This window comes from Hyposmocoma kahamanoa, unplaced genomic scaffold (genome assembly GCF_003589595.1).
Source record: "Hyposmocoma kahamanoa isolate Upper Pololo Valley unplaced genomic scaffold, ASM358959v1 94, whole genome shotgun sequence".
Taxonomy (NCBI): domain Eukaryota; kingdom Metazoa; phylum Arthropoda; class Insecta; order Lepidoptera; family Cosmopterigidae; genus Hyposmocoma; species Hyposmocoma kahamanoa.
This window is the reverse complement of record NW_020654878.1, coordinates 10027025-10047547: the sequence shown is the minus strand read 5'-3', so window position 1 is coordinate 10047547 and position 20523 is coordinate 10027025. Positions and strand designations below refer to the sequence as shown.

The following is a 20523-nucleotide window of genomic DNA, read 5'->3' as shown; positions in this document are numbered from 1 at the left end:
CCAGTTCAGTGGCTTAAACTCGGAATATCTCAATTTTATTAAGAATTCATAACCCATATTCGTATAAACCGCATCTATTTAGTCCATACCAGTCAGGGGATTCATATTATTTACACTCAAGAGAAGGAAGATGATTCTGTTACAAAAAGATCGAGGTATCGGCGTGACGATATAACTATTTGCAAAGAATTAACTATTACAAATGGCATGTATTCCTATTCCTTTATTACTATGGGCTTACAATGTACAGGAATTGGATTAGTGAATGATTTTGGTATATATTTACAACTCTTATCACATATAGTGCTCTCACGGTTTGGTCTGCACAGAACGTTTAGCCTGCGTTTGTGTCAAATAACTGTATTTATTTTATTGCCTATTGTTTCTTCAATATGTTTCAGATTCACGAAATCCAGTCGTGTGGTAACCGCTGTTTATATCATAAACATGCAACAATAATTCTCACAACACCTAAAGAACCCAAGTAATGAAATTCAAGACGAAGCCTAAACTTGTTTTAAATTCGTAACTATAAAGTTCACTGCCCTTGATGCAGCGGTATCAAATAGACCATGAGCCGGCAATAGAGAAACTTACATCATCGAGTTATATATTCCAGTCAATTTACAGTTACAGTTTTAGCCAGGAATAAGCTTGTTTTACCAGAGCATATCCCGGAGAATAATGTGCGACAAAGAACCAAAATAAGGCTTATGCGCTCCTATAAGTGCCGATACGTGACGATCAGTGCAATGAACGTCAGTGTTAGTGGAAAATGATATTGTTCCTACACATTTTATATTTCGAAGCTATCCGTACTTGTCAGTGTTAGTAACGTTCAGTGACGTCAGTATTGTTCCGATCCGATACGCATTTCTAGCTGAGAATATTTTCACTACAGGCACGGCCGTCACATGTGACAGCGATACTACAAGTATTAACTAGCAATCATGGCACGCGTCAGTGTCAGTATTGAAGAGTGAGAATAGCACATCACGGTACTAAACGCTACCCTTAGAGGATGGAAAAAAAAAAAAAAAGGAGTTGCCCTAACTACGGAATGAACGTGCATACCTAAACAAAAATTGAACTAACAAATGGCGGATTTCTTTAGGGTCGTACCATAATCTATCGATAAGTCATTATCGACATGCAAAAATTTCATCAAAGTAGATCAATATTCCATTTGGGAATATTTTAGGTTATATGGGAATATCCGGGAATGTCACATGAAATTTTGAATTTATTGTTTTGCGTTTACAAATATTCAAATATTACGTGTAAAAGTGAATTTGCACAGAAAAAATGTAATTTGAGAGTGTATAAAAAAGAGAAAACTTGAAATATAAATCCTATACATTTCCAACCCAAAAATTCATATTTTCATAGATAAATTTTTAAAGAGATTCCATATAGTGTAAGCTTTTTTGCATTTATCATTGGTATATAATTAATATTAGTGACTGATTTAAGTGAACCTTTAATACTTCCATTTAATTTTGAAATAAATGAAAGTAGTAATATTATCAATAATAATATTATTATCATACGTTTATTTGCTCAAAACATGGTATAACAGGAGATGTAACAAGATAGTGTTAGTATAAACATGTTTCGCATATATTAAATAGCATGCAAATGTCTGATTATACAATGTCAATTGACTACTATTGGCCGAGCGTCTTTGATTTGTGCAGAAAAATCGACACTTCTCCGAAGTGAGACAAGCAGTCACGAGCGACTGCGAGTTGTGACAAGCCACGTCAAACGAGCTCTATACACGTTAGCGCTCGCCTTCACTCGATCAGCTAGGCGAGTAACATCGAACGATGGCAAGGCAAGGCAAGGCAAGTCTGTGTATATGTTGGTATTGGCCTTCACCCGGCAACGTTGGACCAACATGGTCATTGTATTGCTGGGTTTATAAAATAAGAATTTTTAGTAGTTAAAGTTGTCAGTGGGAAAAAATCGGAAACGAGTGGATAATTTTGTTTTCAGAAATTGAGAATACCTAGTAAATGAGACTTGTTTAATCTAAATTAAATATAAAATTATTTACCAATAAACCTAATGATGGAATTGCATTATCATGTAATCTAGTTACATTCAAAGTTATGTTAAAATTTGATTCTTCAAAATGAAGCGAATAAATGAAGATGGTCTTTGATTCAATGTTTATATTCGGCACTATTATACGGCACGGCGGTATGATTTCTAACCATTCTTTGTTCTTTTTTTATTTGTAGGTAAACTTGAAATAGTAAAAATAATAATAATAAAAGCCTCGTCGTGAATTGTTTTAATAACAGAATATCGATAATATGTAAGCTTCCAGGAACAATACTATCTCAAAATAATCGTTAACAACAATCATCAAAATATACAAACAAACAGGCAATCTGAAGAAACCAAAGCAAAATTTGGCAAGATTTATGAATAAACTACTTAAATATGTCTAATTACATCAATACTGACACTGACGCGTGGCTTGATTGCTAGTTAATACTTGTAGTATCGCTGTCACATGTGACGGCCGTGCCTGTAGTGAAAATATTCTCAGCTATAATCAATACTGACGTCACTGAACGTTGCTAACACTGACAAGTACGGATAGCTTCGAAATATAAAATGTGTAGGAACAATATCATTTTCCACTAACACTGACGTTCATTGCACTGATCGTCACGTATCGGCACTTATAGGTGCGCATAAGCCTTATTTTGGTTCTTTGTCGCACATTATTCTCCGGGATATGCTCTGGTAAAACAAGTTTATTCCATGAGATATTTGGGTTTTTGTGTGATTTATAGACAGAAAAATAACATGTGCCTGTACAATGTTACATTCGGTCGATCTTCGCTTTTTCAAATGCCACATCCCGTAATGCTGCAGCGACGAATTTTTATTAATACTTAATTGTTCTCATTGTCAATATTTTTGTCCATTTTATTACAATACATGCAAATAATTCAAAAAAACACTTGGAAAAACATTTGTTTTGACATTTGATGTACTTATCTTTGACAACCGTATTGATGGTTGGCATTTAAGGTGACGTTACGTATTTTCGATTCTCGTGTTTGACATAGACCAATATAATGCTAATGCTATCTCTTTTGGCTTAAGACGGCACGCAATAGTTAAACAAAGACAGTAACATGTTTATGTTTTCAACGTCGAAATGCATCATATACATAGAACGTCTGATTTATATATGTCAACATAACATGTCCTTTAGTTTCCATAATCTAAGACGCTACCGCAATGATCGTCACGTGTCGGCACTGATACGTAAGTATAGGCTTTGCTTTGATTGCGAGGCATCAACAAGTCTGTAGTAATGATAAGTAATTTTTAATTTATTAAAATTTGCTAAATTAGTTGAACTCATCCATTCCTTCATTTACAGAACCAGTAAAATAATTTTGCTTTACAATGATATCAAAAAAAAAAACGCAATATGACCAATTCAAGGTTCGCCTCTTGATACTAATTTGTTTATGACTTGCGATTAAGATACTTTGGTTCTTCTCGCATTATGCGGAAAAAATATTTTCTGATATTGGACTGTCGCTGTAAAATTAACAAAACCTGTAAAACACCACGAGGTAAGTTTCTCTATTGCCGGCTCACGAACTAAACGTCAAAGGTCTTGAATTCATACAGACTTGCGGGAAGATAAGGAAATAGATACCTTTAGTCCAGTTTCAGTGATATCCATCGACTTCCATTGAGGAGGACATTCTTTCCGAACTAGAGGTGCTATGACTGTAATTCATGCTATAGTTAAGGTTGCTAAGGGACATGTCCTGAGGGACGTCGGAAGGGGAGGTGTTGTAATAGTGGGAGGGATAGGCAGTGTAAGGGGCGGCGGCGGCAGCAGCGGGCTCCGGTGGGGGCTGCGACGGGCCTTCCTCGTCTTCTTTGTCGCTCGACGCCATAAAATCGATTATCCGCTGCGTTTGTTTGACGTGAGCTACTATTGCTGCTTCGGCCTGAAATTCGGAAGTTGTTTGTTAGATTATGTATAAGGGCGTAACACTGTAACCGATATAATCGTAATTAAACTTAGTACACAAAATTACTTTTTGTAACTTGTATCATAATTTTATAAAATACATACTACAGAAATCCTATTGGATAGCCTCAAACGCAAGGCCCATTTTTGTCTTCCTTTTAGCTTTCTAGTTTGAAGAGGGATTCAATCAACCATTGTATATTTAAAAATGTATACACAAAATTTACTTGCGATCTTCAGTCTAAAACACGCGTCTGGTGGACCAGCATTTTATAATACAAACAGTACAACCATCCGTCCACCCCTCCATTGATGCAACCTGTATGATAATAGGCTATACTTACACTGGCAGTAAGCGAGAGGAAGGTGAAGTACTTCTTGAGGGTGGGCAGCAGCGGCGCGTACGAGGGTAGCAGCACGCGGACGGCTTTGGCGTGCGCCGGGGACACCACTGCCATGTGGCCCAGTAGCAACGCCATGTATGCGCCCACCATGGTGTGCTCCATATGCGTGCCCGCTCGGGCTAGCACTGTACAGATTTCATTATATTACTTTATGAAGCGAAGCCCTAAATAAGTGTAATACGTTTGGTCAAAAGTGACGCTACGACCGCTGGCGACACTAAGACAACTTTGCTCTCATAATGTCACGTAACTAGTTAGTGTCAATATTAGTGGTTCATATTTTTACTGTATTACGCACTTGTGTTGAATTTTATTGTGAATATGGCTGTTAACAGATTGACTCCATGTTGCAGTTAATGCGTGAAGTCATAATCGACTTCATGCATCCGAGAACCACGACTGCATGAAGTTGATAACGACTTCACGTGTTAACTGCATGCAGTCGAGATCGTCTGCATGTATATAATGTGTGAAGTCGTTATCGACTTCATGCGGTCGAGGTCGCGGCTGCATGAAGTTGATTACTTCACGCATTAACTGCAAACCTGCAGACAATCTGTTAGCAGCCTAAGACACCGAGCTTTCCATTGATTAAAATAAACACGTAACAACATTGTAAGCTCGTGTACCATTCGTCGGCTTTGCGCGCCAGTTATTTTTTTCTACACTATTACTTTAAATTATACTAAAGTTCGTAATTATCTTTTTCATTTGGATGCTATTTTTATATATAAATCAAATTAAATATTTAAATATTTTTTATACATGAAAATAGCATCCAAATATAAAATAATTTTGTACTGAGTATCAATTAAAGGTAATATTGTAGAAAAATGTAAAATGTTACACCACTTTTGCGCTAGCCTCTAACATGCTCGATACCTTGTAATCTTATAAGTCACATACAATTACGATTCTTAATGACACATAATTATGCATATAAGAGGGACGTATTACAGATTTGCTTGAAGTAAATTTAACACCGCTACGTCGCCGTCGTCTAGTAGCAGTGCTGGGCGAAGCTGTTAGGGCTAGCACTGTACACATAATAAAAACCAACGCACTATAACATCAACAAACAATGTAATGGGTTTTGTTTCATTTGCCGCTCCAAGCGCGGAATTTCTTTGAACGTGGAAGACTTTTTGATTTAATTTGTAAAAACTAATATAAATAGTCGGCTTTATTTCATTTATAACTGTTATAATATACATACTCATAAATGTAAAAGATTTTGCGTTGTTGTTATTCATACGTACAGCCAAAGCAAAACTTACTTAAAAGTTTGTAAATATTATATGAATAAACTATAACGTTACTAACTCTAATTTTCCTTTTGTTTAACCTCATTGCAAGTGTGATGAAAAACATTGTATGTCACACAGGCAGACAGCAATTACTCGTACAATGTTTGGGTCAATAAAGCCGCCGCCTACGGATCGGGATTTGTATGTCCATCTGTTCGTAATTGTTTACGTAACGCCTTTGTGAAAATATATATGCAATGTGACAAAATATAATCATCGTCGACGTCGATAAAATGCATCGTTGCGTCGTACAGTACAGATTGGTTTAAGGGCGCGTTCCCATTGTCGTCACGTTTTATTTATCGTTAGACGACTGTCACGTCCAGCCTGTTCCCATATCGCGACTATCTGTAGTGACTGTGTCGTGGACGTTTATTTTATCGTTCAACGACTGTCGTGTCTAACTGTTCCCATTCGCGATCGTGACGACAATTTATCGGCTCACGGCAGCCCCTTGTCGTTTGCACGACAGAATCGTTTGAAGCTGCGATTATCTGTCGTCTCATTTTTATCGTAACGTTTCCTTTATCGTCCGACGACTGTCGTTCTAGCTCTTCACATTGTCACGACAGTCTGTCGTCGTAACGTCAAAAAGTCGTTAATCGTGTTGTACTATATGCGAACAACTACATTTAAATATACAAGTCACGACACTTTAAACTGCACGTCTATCTATCGTCACGACATAATGGGAACGCACCCTTACGGAACAAGTATAAGCGCCATGTACATATATATACATTGCTCCGTGTGTCTTTACGTACGATAAATATTTACAGGTCACAGTGAGAGTGGAAATACATCGCCCTGCTCCCCTTATTTTCATTACTCCATGTGTGCTGGAGCTAGCAACGTAAATTTTATTTTTTAACATCGGCTTCTGAACCATGGACAAAGACTCAATCTAATCAAGATGAGCTCTTAATGTTAGATATATTTTTAAGCAAAACTGGTAATAATGGTGTGATATCTTTCAACAATGGCACCAATGGCAAAATCGATTATGGTAAATCAGTCGAAAGATTATAGACGTTGAGTTATGTAATCCATCTTAATACACAAAAAACGCGTACATCAATCGCGCTAATAATCGTATAGGTTGATGAATTCTAGTGAAATAAACAGTTTTAGTTGTAGTGGTTTTTCTGAGTTAAAGTTTTGATCACATAATCCACACAGATCTAAATAAATTACTAAGAGATCCAGTGCGAACCAAGTTCTATTTTAATATTTATAGTTAAAGCTCAAAAGCGATTGTAGCTTAATGGTCCGACCTACCGCCTCTCAAGCAGAAGCTGTGGGTTCGAATCCGGCCTCGCACTTCTAAGTTTCTTAGAATTATTGTTTATGTGCGAAACTTAATTTGAAATTGATAAGGTTTTCGGGTCACATCGAAATAGAGGGTTCAAAAACCTCGGAAAACGTGTGAAGACCCCAACCCACATTGTGCCAGTGTGGCGAACTGTGGTCTAAACCCTCGCCTGAGAGGAGACCCATGCCCAGCAGTGAGACGTATAAATGAGTTGACGATGATGATGACTTACACTTAGCAACAGTTTCATCAATATCGTCTTGCGATGGTTTCTTCTTGTCCTTATCCTTCGCACCATCTAAAAGCGCATCCGTATTCTCTTCAGCTCGCCTGAAAAAAAAAAGTGATTAAATAATTAATTAATTTGCATAACGGTAGTGTAGTCTGCCTTACCATTAAACTTGTGTACTAATTTCTCACTGCTTTCACTTTCCCTTCTGAATATGATTAGATGCAGAAGCTGCCAGACGTTATGTTTACTTTTGTATGTATATAATTTTATAGTACATAATATATAATTATGTTATGTAAAAAAATATAATAATATACAAAATAACAAAATAAAGCTAAACATAAATACTTGCCCATTATCAAAAATTTCAATGATATTTGTTTCCTACACTATCAAGTGCTTATACTTATTTAGTATAAGTAATTAATTACGACTTCTATAATTACAATGCATAATAAACTTTTGAAAATATGAAATCCCGGTTTAATGCAAAAATAAATTGTTTTAATATGGTATTAATACAAAAAACCGCAAGTGTTCGTAAGTTTTCAAAGTGGATTTAGTTCCGAGTGGCCACCGCTAGATGGCGTTACTTGTATCCTAAAACACGCTAGCGGTTTGTTACAAGCGTTTACCTATATTGGAACCCAGTTCATAGCTAAAGTATACCTACCTACTTAGATCATTTTTTGGGAAGGTCACTGCAAATACAATTTATTTGTACTTGTAGACCTTATTATATACAGAGAGATACAGTTTACCTTCCTGGACCACGAAGGCTAAACCTCAATTAACTGTCTGCTGCAAAATGTATAATATTGTAGTTTGGCGAGACCAGTTTAGCATACTTACTGTGTCTTTTCAGATGTAATCGCCAGTATTACAAATTAACATAATTATGCGTTCTAAAAAAAAAACAATGAAAAACTGCCTCCGTGGTCGAACGGTTACCGTGCTGGACTGCTACTCAAGAGGTCCCGAGTTCAATTCCTGGGCCGGGAGAAATATTTGCGTGGCCTAAATTTATTTCTCTCGTGAGTTTGGGTGTAATTTGTGGTTGTCCATGGCACTTGCGATACAGTGTTTCCCTAGTGCGGTGATGTGTGCGTTATTGTGATCATGCAATATTTGAGTAACATGCATATCTTTGGCAGATAGTAAATTCACCTGGCAAGGTCTTCTCGCTTATAGAACAAATCTACAATAAGGTCCAATGCGGGCAGACTGCGTGAAATAATGTCGTCCTCGTTGTCAACGCGAATACGCAAGCTGAGCAGTCGTTGTGTATTCACGTCGTTGTTTTGCACCAGATTAATTAACAGCATCAGTACCTGTAAATAAATTTTAGGTTTTTATTGTCTTGCTAAAGTTGATCATAAAAAGTTATTTCAACTTTAAATTACAATAAATTTTGGATTTTTTACTTGTATTGTCATTGGCTAAGTAAGGCTTTTGAATTACATATTCCAATGAAAAAGTTTATATACTAATGGAAAAAGGTACAACAGTGGGATGATTATATAAATTTACTCAAAATTATTAAAGATCCCACGAGACTCCAGATCCTCATTGTAATCAGTAATAACGTACTATTTTATAGTTTTTTTTTTTGTAATTTTGGAATTCTTTAACCCTTTCATGGACACAGTAGCAGGGTTCATCGTAAAATTAAATATGATAGTACAGGGTAACCCCGTTTCGCTATATAGATCTCAAAAAACCAACTACGGGCTTTAGTGCGATTTTCAAGTGTTTTTTTGTGTAGTTGCCGCCTATTGCTTCCCTATAGAGAAATATCAACGACGTACTGACAAAATTCAATGATTTACGTACATTGAGCATTTTATATTGAAACAATAAAACCATTATGACAAGAAACGTAGTGACATTTTTTTATGAAAGGGTGCTAAAACAAAGGGTGGAAACAATGCTAAAACATTTTTCACACTAATATGTGATGGCATCAGTTATAGAATGCAGCCGGTTGTTAGGTCAACATGCTTTCGACTACTTCGTACCGTTTGTATCCCGTTCCAAGTTATTACATTCCAAATATCGTTCATAATAAGGTTCCGAAACCTCTCATTTTTGGGTAAAAAGGGACCACGCAGTTACTATAGTTTATAGGAATATTGTATGAAGGTTAATTGGAAGATTGTGTATTTGCAATTTAGGGTCTCACTACCGTATTTCTCGTGTTTAAATTTCAAAAGCGTTTCAAAATTCCTCGTTTTTTGTAATATACTTATTTAAAATTCTAACAAAATTGAATCACAAACTAGTTAGTGTACGTGTGCTGTGCAATACAAAATTACTTACGCAAACACAGAATTCAAAATTCCTATTGTCAGGAATTAAGTTGCCCTGGTTGTTGAGGATGATGAGGCAAATTTCCATGACGGATGGTTGCTCGCCCACAACCTGCGCGCCGAGCGAACCTGCAAAATCGTACCATCGTTCGTTACGTAAATCTATATAATAGATTTTTTATATGATACCAAGTGACAGTACGAACAAGTCGTGCGCCTGGTGGAAAGCGACACTTCTGTTCATAACAGTTGCAGTGCCCACTCCGAGCTTTAAATCGCAAAGATCTGAGGGGTGCTGCCACTGCGCCCGTCACCTTGAGACATAAGTTGGCAAGTCCATGTGCCTGTAATTTCACTTCTTTCAATTCATACTTGACTTTCTTGAACTGACACACATGTTGACATGTGAGTGGAAAGTGTCTGCGAAGTCGCCGACAAGTCAAAGTATAGATTTCATAATCATATTTAACAGATCGAGTTCTTAGGTTTTCGCGATTGTTACACATAGGAAATGAAACTATTTTTCCGGATTTAAATCGCGTATATTTGTTTTTTTTAACAACTATGGAACAAGAGAATTGTGGCAGGTAGGGGAACTTCAGCATATAAAGCAAGTCCTACATGCGAATAAGTTGAAGATTCCACGCCAATGCCCTGCGGCATTGGCCCCGTGTGAAACCACCAACAGTCGAGCGAAGACTTGCCATTTTACCTTACGTGAGAGGTGTTACAGACAACATCGGAAGAGTCCTCTGGCGTGCATCTATCAAGACCTATTTCAAGCCCCTGAGGAAGATTTCTCAGTTTCTGAGACCCGTGAAATGTAACATCCCCTTACAGGATGCAGGAGTTTACAAGCTTGACTGTGAGTGCGGTCTCTCTTATATTGGACAAACGAAGCGAAGTATTTGTACCCGCGTCAAAGAACATATATATAGCTGGTGTCAAACACCGTCGCGTAAACAAGTCTGCAGTCTGCGAGCATGTCATGGATGAACCTACACATTCAATGAGGTTTGACAAACCGCAGGTCCTTGCATGCTGCGAGAGGCCATTGAAATTAAAAAACATCCTAATTTCAACAGGGAAGATGGTTTCTCCGTATCACCAGTTTGGGATCTAGTATTTCTTCTAATGAAAAATCCCAAACAGACATAAGACTGCAGTACTAATTAATATGCTTTAGTTTATTCTAATTTCTATTATTAATTATCAATACATTGAACTTAATAAAAATTCATTTAATAAAATAATTTGTAAAACTTAATGTAGCGTAAATTGGAATGTTTTCTTTGTAAAATTAAAAATAAGGTATTTAATTAATAACTATGTAACTATAGTGAAAAATAGGGTGGTTTGCAATAATATTAGACATAACTGGTTGAAGAGTGTACCACCTCAGTTAACCGCGACCGTGGGACCTGTAAAGGGCCTGGAACTGCGGTTTGTTTGAAAAAACAAACTAAACGCGATTTAAATCCGGAAAAATAGTTTCATTTCCTACATATTTAACAGATCTTTTAATTAAATAATTTTTTTATAATTATTTCTGTAATTTTTTTTCTCATATCTGTAACTTTTTTTGTGTGTGTGTGACAATAAATGGTTTCATTTTTATTATGTTTCATACTTTCTTTAATAATTGCTACCGATTAATTGAACTAGTCTGTGATATACACGGGCTTTGCGGCTTTTGGTATTCATTTGTGTGTGTGTAATGAGTTCGGCCACTGACCAGTGTTCCCAAAGGAGTGCGATAAGTTGACGAGGACTTTGATGGCCGGCAGTGCGGCGTCCAGTAATGCAGTACGCAGTGGGACCGGATGGTCGTTTCGCGCCTCGCTGGCGCAACGTCGCAGCAGTGCTGCCAGCGTGCGCGCCGCGCCGAGAGGTCCGTTCAGTAAGTACATTTGGTTGTCTTCATTTTGTTGCGTCACCTGCAAGTTCCAGTTGAAAATACTAATTATAACGCACAGTAGAAAGGAAAAAATTATGAAGAATTTAAACAATTAATTCTACTTAGAAATACATTGCATATTTCGCCCTGTTCTGTCCAACCTGTATCACTTTGTTTGTCCAAAAATAAATAATGCGGAATAAACAAAACCATGTGTCGGTTATGTGGGTTCCTGGTTAGTAAAACCGACAATAGCGTATTCTACAAGAAATGACTATATGTTTCCATAAATGCCAATGCGTTTGTCACCCTGAGACAAATTTGTCGGGTCCCATGTGCCTGTTGTTTTACCAGTACTCTTATCCTCCAAAATCCGAACACAGTATTGCATACACTTTTGTTTGGCGGCAGAAATAGGTATGCTGGTAGTATTTCTTTAGACGAACTCTTCATTTAAAGCTCTACTTCTACTAAGTGTTTTGTATTCTTACATTTTCCAACACGCGCATACACCTGTCTGCTTTCCTCAGTATATCGATTTGCGCGTCAGTCCACGAGTTTGCGGGAGACTCCAGCTTGCTTTCACAATCTTGAATGGTGCGCACAATATGGTCCACTCCACCTAATACACGTAGTTCTTCTTTGAACCACTCCCCGGCTCGTTTTGACGTCAGCGATAGGAGGGTCTCCATGGCTAAATGCCCCACCTGTGTTTTGAGCAATGGGTTTTATGTTTAAAACAATTCATTAAATAATAATTGACGATATTATAACCATCCAGCTATAATGATATCATTAGGAATATCCCTTAGTTATTATGGGCTAAACTTATATAATTGCCAAAGTAGCCGATTTTGGTCAAGAGCATGTTCCATTAGAATAATGTAGTATACCATCTCAGATGAAATGTGTCTAGTTCTTAGGGCGCCCTTAAAATAGACGCTATAGAAACTGCAGCCGCGCCACTCCTATATTCATATAATATTTAGAAGCGCAGCTGCAGAGCCACGCAGATTAGCAGCGTTTCTACACGCTTCTAATTTGAAGGCGCCCTTAAATAACAGTCGATGGTGAATATGTTCAGTGTTTCTTATTTACCGACAAAGTACTTACAGTGATATTATCTAAGTCCAAATGCGTAGCTTTCCCTTGACTCTTGATTTCGGCACACAATTCCCGCACCCGCTCCTGCGTCTTGGCCAGCTGCGCTGATGTCAACCCGCAATCGTCGAGGGCGTTTCTAGGGAACGCAAATGTAGATTACATCCCTAATGTCAGAATTTGCAATGGGATTGGCTAAGTAACGTTAAGAGAAAAAAAAAGCAATATAATGTTCTATTCCATTAACAAGTTTTTACAATTGTGCAAAATTATAATGAGTCAACTTCTAGTGTACAGTTAAGAATTTATTTTTTAATGTGTATATATTCTTATATTATAAAGGAATTTAGAAGATTAGGACAAATTACTTATGTGACACGTCAGACTCTAGTAAGTTCAACATGAGCTCGAGCGACTCGCGGTCGAGATCCATGTTGAGGCGATCCTGCGACAGCACGAACATCACCGTCGCTGTACACAGGCCCAGACTCTGTAACAAAACCATGCCACTGCCGTCACTTGTTCGGCTCAAGAAGATTTTGAGTGAACTGTAGGCTCAAAAAAATATGGATTTCAATTTTAGACTTTAAAGCACAAACATCATCATCGTCGTTCTTGACAGAGTGAAGAGAAATTTCTCACTTGGACAATTTTAAACAAAGCACTAAGCGCAAATCAGATTTTGCATGGAGTACTGCGCGAGTATAGTAGTCATCTGTGGGATGGCTCAGCGAAATACTAACTACAGGTTCTTGACTCGGATGAGCGCCGTGCCAGGAAACCCATTGGCGAGGATAAACTCGTGTCTAATCTTCATAGTTTATCTAGCCCATCGACGCAATGGTGACTGTCTGTCGGTTTTCTACAGATTATACTTGCCGTGAGTGTGTTCATGAGTTCTACTAGCTCATTCCACCCGCCCCCTTTTTCCATCTGATATCCAGACGTATGGCGGGATATCATGCTCATTTGATTAATATATTCTTTCCGACGTACTAAGCACTTTATTCGTCATCCTTTACAATGCGCACAGTCTAGGAATTGAACTTCCTGCGTGTTTGTGTTTTCGAACACATTCTACCCAAATGTCTGTCTCGCGATTGAATAGGCATTATCTAGGCGTGCTCGTTCCATCGTAGATATCATCTTTGTCTCGAAGAGTACGTCAATTTATGATTTCGAAAAAAGGTAGTTTTCCATGCACGTAAAATAAAGATGTTTTGTCCTCTGATTTTCAGAGGAATTATTCGTATCGAAATTTTTGTATAAGAAGGCTAATTTATGAAAGAAGTTCTTGTTATTAACGTGAGATTACTTTCCAGACGATGATATATACTACAGCTGACCTAATCGAAAACAAACAGGGCTGACGTTAGCGATCCCGCAACTTAAGGGAAAAAAAGATAGATCAGTTGAACCTATGGCACCGATCGTTCGTCTAATGTTGTTGTCGTCTAGTGTCCATCTGTTTAGGTACTTAAATAAATGTAAACAATCTTGAGATGTCTATTTAATGAAATATACATTTATAAAATGATTTTCCCTTACCTTCAAATACAAAATACAAATACTTAGCTGCATATGAAATTGCATGCCTATTTTTATACCTATTGATTTGTAAAGCATGTTTCAATAAAAAGATGTATCAAGATTGTTTACATTTAGTTAAGTACTTAAATAAATGGACTATAGTGTCAATGTTGCTTGGTAGCTTGGTGAAGTGCTGATGCTTTTTTGAATAAGTAAGATAAAATACCTGATCGTTAGTAGCATCGTGCAACGCGCTGAAGAACTTTTGTACGGTTCCGTGGGCCCGCAGATGCATGCGGAACGCCGGCGCCGTGCACTTGCTCGCCAGCGTGATGGCTGACAGGCAACGGGTGGAAATTGGGTTGTTATCCTGTAGATACACGTCGATAGATCTATAGATAGAGTCTCGCATACACGTACGATAGTTAAACTTTGAGTAATAAGTATAATGTACGTAATTTTTTTGTATAATAACATTATGCATGAATTTAAAAAAAAATGTATTAAGTAGACAAAATTGACACAAATTGTTGCACAGTCAAATTTTTTTATACCACCTATGCAAATTATTTATAACTGTGTATTACATGATAAAACTTGGAACGAAATGTTTGTAAAATATTTGTCCAAATCGTCACGACCGAGCGAAATTGCGAGTGTATGTAGACACTTTTTTGGTGGATTTTTGTTTTGCCTTTAAGTTTTCATGTAATAAATCCTTCAGGAAAATGTCCAATTTAATCAGAATTAGCCTCTTTAAAAAAATTGCTGTAGCAGAGCAGCAATTCATTACAGAAAAGAGACAGGATGCCTCGATAGAGCTTTCTCTCTCATGCATACTAAATACATATCTAGCAAAATTGAGTTATTAAAATAAATATAAGGAATCAGCAAAAAGAGATTTATACCACCCTGTAAGCTGTTTTTTATATCTAATTTAATTTCAGTTTTATTGTAAAGAAAATCAGCATAACGACATATTTCAAAGAAAAAATCAATTTTAGGTGCCAATATCTCAAAATTTACCAAAAATGAAAAGGACAGTAGTACTAATAATAATAAGAATACATAAGTACCTGTAAATTATCTAAAAGATATTCAACATCATCATTAAACTCCTGGAATTCTCCAATTTCTTGAATTTGGTGGGCTTTCTTAACATTCCTCACTACTGTGTAGAACTGTAATTTAAAATAATGTAATGAACAAATGTTTTGCTATTGTCTGTGATTTTTTGTTGATACTGTCTTGGTGTTCGTAAGGAAAAAGGAAAATATAACAATTTTCTTCTTTAGGCTGATTTATATTGACTTTTTCTTAATGGCGTGTGTCTTTTTCAAATAAATTGTGTTTTTCACTGTTATAACTAATGTTATAATTCTATATTAGCATTTACTTACACATGTATAAACAGTAGGTATAAACAAAATACTGCTTTGTACAGATACAAAGCAGTTATAATAAATACCACTATTAGTAAAAATTTGAGTCAAATCAGCATGCAAATGGTTTGTTTCATTTCATATATTGAATATATGATTTGACTGAAATTTTTTAAATGTATCTGTATAAAGCAGTACAGATACAAAGCACTTATAAGACCATTTTCTCGGAAGACCATGGTCAAAAATGCCCATTGAATATGACAGGCAAAGGTAATAAACAATGTTGCATTGGATTTGTACAAATGGACCAAACTAATATATTATGCTTTTCCTAACATCAGAAACCATCAAGTAGAAATAAACTAAAACAAAACAAAAATAAAAAATGAATTTTGTTTAACAAGCAATATTTCTCCAATTAAATCTGTTACTTAATGTAGAACAATAGAAATATTTAATATGAAATTGAATATGTAAACTATTGTTTATATACATGTTCATTACAATTCTTCCGCGCTGTGCTTATTAATTTCAGTATGGAACATGTTACAATATGTACATAATGTATAATTATGGTACATTGGTTTATTATATATACAGATTGAATTGATTGAAGGGATGAACAAGTTTTGTTCCTGGTGGTAAGCAATACGCCTATCTCTGGCTGTTGCAGTGCCACTTACAGCTTTAAATTACAAAAATCTGACGAGCACTGCCACTGCGCCTGACACCCTGAGACATAAGTTGACAAGTCCCATGTGCCTGTAATTTCACCAGCAGTCTTATCCTTCAAGACCAGAATGCAGTTATGTTCACATTACTGCTTAGCAGCAGACGTAGGTAAGGTATACTACATTATGATAACATAGGAAGCCAGCACATCTGTGCTTATATTAAGTTTATTTTACATGTATTCTCTCTATATATCTTTTATGCTGTATTTACATTTGAGCCACTCACGTGAATCAGCAGAGTGTACATATTTTAAGCACAAAGTCAGCATACAGATGTTCTTTATATGATAAAAGTATGCTTATGGTTTACTCAAATTAATGTGAGCAATGTTGGTGTACAATAATAATTCATACCTCTTTAGCCTCCTTAGCACACTTGACACTTGTATATGGCTTAATGCTTTCTGTGGTCTCGGGACCATCAACCACTAAATCAGGAGTGCGGTATTTTGTGACTCTTGTTAATTCCTCTGGCACTTGACTGACTGGGTTACTGACCTCTATTTGTTCTGGCTGTTCTGGCCTTGGTGTTTCATTGCCTTTCTGGAAATTTGAAAAGATAAACACTGATTTAATATTTTTGCTATTAACATGTACCTTCATAATACTGAAACGTTATGTAATGTAAAATGAAATGCAAAATTTGTATTGTTATTAATTGCTCTATTTGTCACTACTTAAGTTGTTATTTAGATAAGAACCACAGGTTATCATTGTTTACAATGACAAATAATACGTTAGGTCAATGTTTGCAACATTGCACCAGATCCTGCAATAAGAAGAAAAACAATCTTTCATAGTAATAAGGATTCACAGAATACTTACATCATTCCATTCATGTCTGTAAAGATGTCGTCGTTTTCTAGCAGGCAGTGGTGACGGGTTATCATTTACCAATGACTTACTTTTGAAGATAGAGCCCTTTTTCTTAGTAATTACTAACTTGACACTTGGTTTGTCATCACTGTGATTGTCATCACCTACATCATGTGGAGATTTAAACACATCTTCATTTTGCTTATGCAGTTCTTCTTCTGAGTATTCATTAGGACAACTGTTGTAAGCAGAATCTGATGACTGGGTGTTCAGTTGTGCAAGATTCGGTGTGTCTTCAACGTTTACATCTCGCAAAACTCTGTCCGATTGAATTTCTTCTTGAGAATCATCCTGATCATGTTCTTCAGGCTGTTCCTCGGTTTCATTATCTTCAGAAACTTGTGGTTCTTGCAAAGCTGGAGTATTATAATCCGGACTAGGATGTTTACTCTGCACATTTTTGTGTTTCTGCTTCTTATGGGGCTTTTTGTGACTTTCCTGTGGTATCCCCGTGTCTGAACCAGAAAGTATGTCAATCAAGTCACCCTTTTCAACTTGAGATTCTATTTGTTTCTCAGCTTCCTGTTGCACTTCTGCAGCAGCAGCTTCAGCTATAGCTGCTTCATGCTTTTTCCTTCCTCTTTTGCCTTCTTTCTTAATATCACTCACTGTTTTCGTTCCATGCTTACTTTGGACTGTTTTGTTTGTGATGGCATCTAGATAATCATCGTTTTCACTGTAGTTAATGTTTGGCCTATTTCGTCTTGACCTTCCAGTGGTGTTTTCAGGAGGCTTTGGCTCTGGTAGAGGTTCTTGTGGTTGCACTTCTAATCTTGGAGATGCATGTGTAGAGTCCAACTTGGCTAGTTGTGATTCTATTTCATCTTCAGTTTGCTGCTTGTTTTTGGATTCCTCACGTGCTGGAGATGCTAGAGTCTTATAAAGATCATAAGCATCTGATCCAGGTTGAGGTGAGCTGGGTTTCTTTAATGGCTCATCATCAGAATTTTTATGATGTTTCTTGTGGGACTTATGTTCTTTTTTGTCTTTCTTTTTCTCTCGTTTCTTTTCATCTTGATTGAGCCCTGCGCATTTAATTGTAATTTTCAGTCCTTCATGTTTTGGTGAACATATTGTTTCCATTGCAGGACTCTTTTTATGGTCAGACCCAATATCTGAATGTGTGTCCATGGATGAATGTCTATCAGAACTAGGTGATGTGAACCCTTCATTTGAATCAGTACTGACAATTCTAGATGTTCCCTTTGATATCCTAAGCACAATTGGAGGCGGTTTACGCTCTTCACTAGCTTCTTTACTTGTGGAAGGACTTGCAACATCTACTTTAGCAGGGCCTGGTGTAGGGCTTGGCACTAAAGGACTCACTTTAGGTGATGACACTTTAGATTGAAGTGGTGAAGGTTCATATCGGCTGAAGTCCGGTATTGGGCTGTTACTCCCATCCTCTGCATAGTTAATTACTTTATCACGATTGCGAACAAGGTAACGTTTATTTGGAGGTTGAGTATTTTCAGCTGGTGTCTCTTCCTTTCTGGAGGCCTTTGTGGCCACTGAATTTTTCTTATTTTTAGTTTTCTCAAAACTTTTACGTGGTAACTCAGGTGATGATGAATCTCTAGTATAAGCTCTACTTCTTTTTGTAGTTTTCTTTTCTTTGCTATTAGAAGGATGTTCTGGAGATAATGGTGCAGCAGGTACTGGAGGGGCATATGTAATTTGTGGAACTGGAGGATAAAGCTCAGCATTGCGAGATTTAAAAAACTTTTTAGGTTTTGGTGGAGGTTGCTCAGTCTCAACTGCTGGTACTGTCAGTGGACTGTTTTGATCTTGTACAGGCTTCTTGACATTACTTGAAAATGCTGAAATGATTACAGGTAAGATTATTAATAAGAAACTAATACAATTACAGTAACTAAATATTCAAAGCAACAATAAACATAAACAAATGATTATTAAAGTTGTTTACGCTTCACGTACACACTAGTTAGAACGAAAATTTACCTTTCACTACATTATCTAATGAGAATCACATTGCGTGTTTTGCACGCAACTTACTTTCGAGCTCGAACCTACTTATTCAAGGTTGATAACAATTGTGAATGGTCTTGTTTTCTTACCGTAGGGCGCGCTTCTGATCGATGTAAAACTGGTGATGCCCCACTTGCCAACGGTTCCTGCGGAGCGTGCCGCTGAAGGGCAATTACTGTTCTCTCTAAAGAGGGCACTGTCCAGCGGTACGGCCACACTGCCGCTTCGGCCTCTGCCCCAGCGCGACATACTGATAATTTCATCAAAAGCGATGACACTTGCACTCCGTTATAAATCAATCACTTCAAATGTCAAAACAGCACGCAGCACATGCCGCCTCGGAGTACGTAATGATAAGACGAGGCTAAGTTAGTCACAATTCAAGTTTTACGACGAACGTTTGGTAATCAATCTATGACTTTCTCTTAACGAAACGAAAACAACCCAAGATAACACACCCGCCATTTTTACAGGAGCGAAGTACTTTTCCCACAAACGCATACACACTATTATTTCACTGATAAATAATGCGCCACTTTTGCATAATCGTCATCATAGCTACCGAATTTGTTTGAATGTTTAAGGTAGTTAATTACTATTGATTTAAGCATTTATGAACGAAAAATAGGACAAACTACGATGTTGTCAACTCATAACACTAGCGTCGCCATATTGGCAAAACAAGACAAGATGAAAAATCAGCCAATAGAAACACGAGAAAGGTATTTAAGGGTTACTATTGGTATTTTTAATTTGCTCAAAAATTTTTTGCTAACATTAATTTTATCTCTTTAACACATAGAGAAAACTTATATTAAATTATTTTATTAATTTATATTGTTTTGATTGGTGTGACAGAGAACATATACAATACGGACATTCCTGGATATCATGAAATTCATTCCAAGCAAAACGCCACTGACATTTATGGCGTCGAATATTTGTTGCAGCGCGTCGCGCCACTCCTTAGGCAATTAGAGTATTGCTTTGTTTATTTTTTAAATAATACATTCCTAGCAATAAAATTATTTCGGAATTTAATGTTCACACTTTACAACAAAATCTACTTTCTATGGTTAAACTGAATAACATTCCAAGTTACAGGTTTTTTTCTTAAATGGCAACAATTTTCTATTCATAGACAATTTTGTTACTTTTATATGATACGTTTGCTGTAGGCAATGATAAAAGTCGACTGTACAGCTTAACAAAAAAGTTAAAGGCGTGTCGGTCTCTAAGTTAATAGTTTACCCGACGCTAAATGAGGGAAGTTATAACTATGAAGATGTGTGTTTGGGTATGTATTTGTCTGTATGGCTGCTGTGACGTAGTAGCTTCCTAACAGACGGATTGACCTTAAAGAGTTTTGTTTGAAGGCTAATTTAACTGGAATCATTCTTAATTCTGTTAAGGTTGTAGCTCCGTTCCT

General features: G+C 36.8%; 1 protein-coding gene across 1 annotated transcript; it reads right to left on the bottom strand.

Annotated features, from left to right (window-relative positions):
* Nucleotides 1–2895: 2895 nt before the first annotated feature.
* LOC113237748 (protein wings apart-like) lies at nt 2896–19711 on the bottom strand. The gene is made up of 14 exons (XM_026474379.1): nt 19184–19711; nt 17055–18925; nt 16584–16772; nt 15187–15291; nt 14337–14480; nt 12949–13070; nt 12593–12719; nt 11971–12186; nt 11318–11519; nt 9593–9711; nt 8441–8604; nt 7274–7371; nt 4363–4547; nt 2896–3995 (listed from the first exon to the last, which is right to left on the bottom strand). The coding sequence occupies exons 1-14, from the start codon at nt 19341–19343 to the stop codon at nt 3708–3710; spliced, it is 3990 nt and encodes a 1329-aa protein (XP_026330164.1). The 5' UTR covers nt 19344–19711; the 3' UTR covers nt 2896–3707.
* Between the last annotated feature and the right edge of the window lie 812 nt (nt 19712–20523).

Coding starts and splice junctions, on each gene's coding strand:
- LOC113237748 (XM_026474379.1), bottom strand. CDS start 19,343: ATGTCGCGCTGGGGCAGAGGCCGAAGCGGCAGTGTGGCCGTACCGCTG. Junction 16,773..17,054: donor ACAGACATGAATGGAATGAT/GTAAGTATTCTG, acceptor TCAAATTTCCAG/AAAGGCAATGAAACACCAAG. Junction 12,187..12,592: donor TGGACTTAGATAATATCACT/GTAAGTACTTTG, acceptor CTCAAAACACAG/GTGGGGCATTTAGCCATGGA.